Consider the following 2,602-nt stretch of genomic DNA (forward strand, 5'->3'; position numbering starts at 1 on the left):
GGGAGGGGAGGGGTGCTGGGGTTCGTTACCCATCAGGTATGTCACGGCCGGGTCCTGGCTGGCGCTGATCAGATCCTCTTTCTTCCACACATACTTGGCCCCCTGAGGAACCAACCCGTGAGCCCTCCCTGTGTGCCCTGAAAGCAGGCGCCTGCCTGGCCAGTGCACCCCTCGGGGCAAGGGGGCCCGTCAGCTACCCCCTAGCATGGCAGTGCACACAACCCCATTGACCCCCCATGCCCCCAGCCCAGCCTGGCACCCACCGGCCTGGCAGTCAGCCATTCAGCCACGAGGTCCTTGCCGTCCTTCCGTGTCCCGTTCTCCTTCGGGTACTCGGGGTCCGGCGTGTTAGAGGGAAACATGTACGTCCGCCCGCCCCCCAGGATCACCTGGCCACGAGAGGCACGGTCAGACGCCTGCACCTAGCCCCTGGCAGGAGGGAGTAGGGGGCCAAGTGCCCTGGTAAGGTGCTGGCACGGGCATCCCCTGCACCAGCCACCACAGCCGGGCTCCCTTGGCATGGCCCTCTCCTCTCCTGCCTCTCACCTGCAGGGGCGCTGAGGCAGACCCACGGGGCAGGTGTGAGGAGGGGGCGTGGGGCAAGGGGCGGCTGCCTCAGCCCCGGCACTCACATTGAAGTCCACGTGCTGGACGAGCTGCATGGCAATGTCCTTGCAGCCCTCGAGCTGGGCGCCCGGGGGCATGCTGGAGTCCGCGTACCAGTTCCGGTTGACGACGTGGGCATAGGTGCCGGCAGGCGACGCGTGCTGCACCCGCGTCGTGGTCACGATCCCCACCGACTTCCCTGCCACGGGGACCAGAGCCTGGGCATTCACCCTTGCAACCACGGGGACCCACCTCCCGGGCTCCTACCCCAGCCGCCACTCGAACCCAGACCCGGAGGCATCTGCTGCCACGGGGGAGCCAGAAGGGCTGTTCCCGAACCAGGCACCATGCCTGAGCTGGGAATTTCCCCCTGGGTGCGGGCTGGCCCATGCATGATCCTGTCCCTAGGGAGCAGGTGCCCAGGTGCGGGCACAGGGGGTCTCTAAGGGCCAGCCCCGCTTACCGGCCTGCCTGGCTCTCTGCAGCACGGAGTTGACCTCATTGCCGAACGTGGTGTTGCATTGCGAGTAGCGGGCGGCTGCACTCAGCCCGATGGTCTGGTAGTTGCCCTTCACCCCGCACAGGTAGGCCGTGGCAGTGCCCGCGCTGTCTGGCACCTGCCGGTCCACGTTGTAGGTCTGCAGAGGCCAGGGCACGGGTTCAGGCAGGGGGAGGCAACACCCACCCCTCCCCCTGCCCCGCGGCCCAGGAGATGGGGGCTCGGGACCCCTAGCCTGGAGGGGCAAGAGCTGCCGGCCCAGCCTAGCCCGTGCAAGGAGCATCCTTGCCAGGGTCTCCTCTGCTCCAGCCTCGCAGATTACTGCCCCACCGGTGCTCCACGCTGCCCTGGGAGACGGCTGAGCCCTCCCTGCACCGGCCGGCAGGAGAAGGGGACTCTGCCCCGCAGGGTGGAGCTAGCCGCACGCCCTTCCCCGGCTCGGGGCGTCTCTCAGGGGCCAGCCAGCTGCTCCTGCACCAGGGGCTGTACACTGCTCCCTGCTGAGGCACCTTGGAGAGTGCCACGTAGGGGAAGGTGTCCATGACGAGCGGCGTCTCGGGGCCCAGCTTGCCCTGGAGCTGCCCCTTCAGGATCCGCGTCGCCGTGATGGTGGGGACCCCCATCCCTGCAGGGGACACAGCACCCACACATCGGACCATCTCCTCCCAGCACTGGGAACATCACCTCCCAGCACCCCTCGGCTCCTACCCAGGGCCAAAACCCCCCACCCCACACCCTGGCCACTTCAGGTTGCTGCCCTGAACCCCGTGACATGGGTTGGGGGCTCTTGGGGCAGCGGGACTGGCCGGAGGGTGCCCGTGGGGAGATGGCCCAGCTCTGAGCAATGGGACTCTGCAGGCAGAGCCAGACCTGCACCCCCTCTGCAGGGCCTGGGGGGGACTCACCATCGCCTAGGAAGAGGATGAGGTTCTTGGCCTGGTACTGCTTGGGCTGGAGGGTGAGGGCGGCCTGGATGGCTTTGGATGCCTGCTGGTTCCAGAACGAGGGATACTTCTCCTCCTCTTCAGGGGCACATGGGGGACGGGGGATTAGCGCCGGCCACAGACCGCCCCCGTGGGAATGGAGCAGCCAGGGGTGGAAGGACCCTCGGGGTGGCCACTCCTGCCTCGTTAACTCTGCGTCACGCACAGCTAAGGAGCACTTGGGCGTCGGCGAAGCCACGTCTCCAGGATGTGCCAGGCTGAGGCAGCCACTGGGAAAGCCCCATCCCTACCTCTGCCTGTGGGTGCTTGCAAAGCAGCGCCCCGGGACCTGAGGGCATGGGTGCCCTGCCGATCCCATTCCCGCAACCCTGCCGCACGTGCTGACACGTCGCCTGCTCTCCAGACCAACCCGAAGCCACTTGTGAGCCCCAGTGCTTGGCCCACGCCTGTGCCAGTGTCCCAAGGAGAAAGGCCCACGAGCTGTGCCAGGCTGGGGGAAGGAGGCTGGGGTTACCTGGGATGGTGATACAGCAGCAGCTGGCCCAGACCCCAG

At 67.4% G+C, this 2,602-nt stretch overlaps 1 protein-coding gene across 1 annotated transcript in view; it reads right to left on the bottom strand.

Annotated features, from left to right (window-relative positions):
• ALPI (alkaline phosphatase, intestinal) overlaps positions 1 to 2,602 on the bottom strand; it is a 5,312-nt gene that overhangs the window by 2,129 nt on the left and 581 nt on the right. The window contains exons 2-7 of the mRNA XM_019503050.1: positions 2,011 to 2,127; positions 1,615 to 1,730; positions 1,070 to 1,244; positions 633 to 805; positions 264 to 389; positions 30 to 102 (exon numbers count right to left, since the gene is read on the bottom strand). Coding sequence (XP_019358595.1) covers positions 30 to 102; positions 264 to 389; positions 633 to 805; positions 1,070 to 1,244; positions 1,615 to 1,730; positions 2,011 to 2,127 — 780 coding nt within the window. The remainder of the gene's footprint in view (positions 1 to 29; positions 103 to 263; positions 390 to 632; positions 806 to 1,069; positions 1,245 to 1,614; positions 1,731 to 2,010; positions 2,128 to 2,602) is intronic.

The sequence above is a fragment of the Gavialis gangeticus genome, unplaced genomic scaffold, assembly GCF_001723915.1.
Source record: "Gavialis gangeticus isolate Ggan-Ray unplaced genomic scaffold, GavGan_comp1, whole genome shotgun sequence".
Taxonomy (NCBI): Eukaryota; Metazoa; Chordata; order Crocodylia; family Gavialidae; genus Gavialis; species Gavialis gangeticus.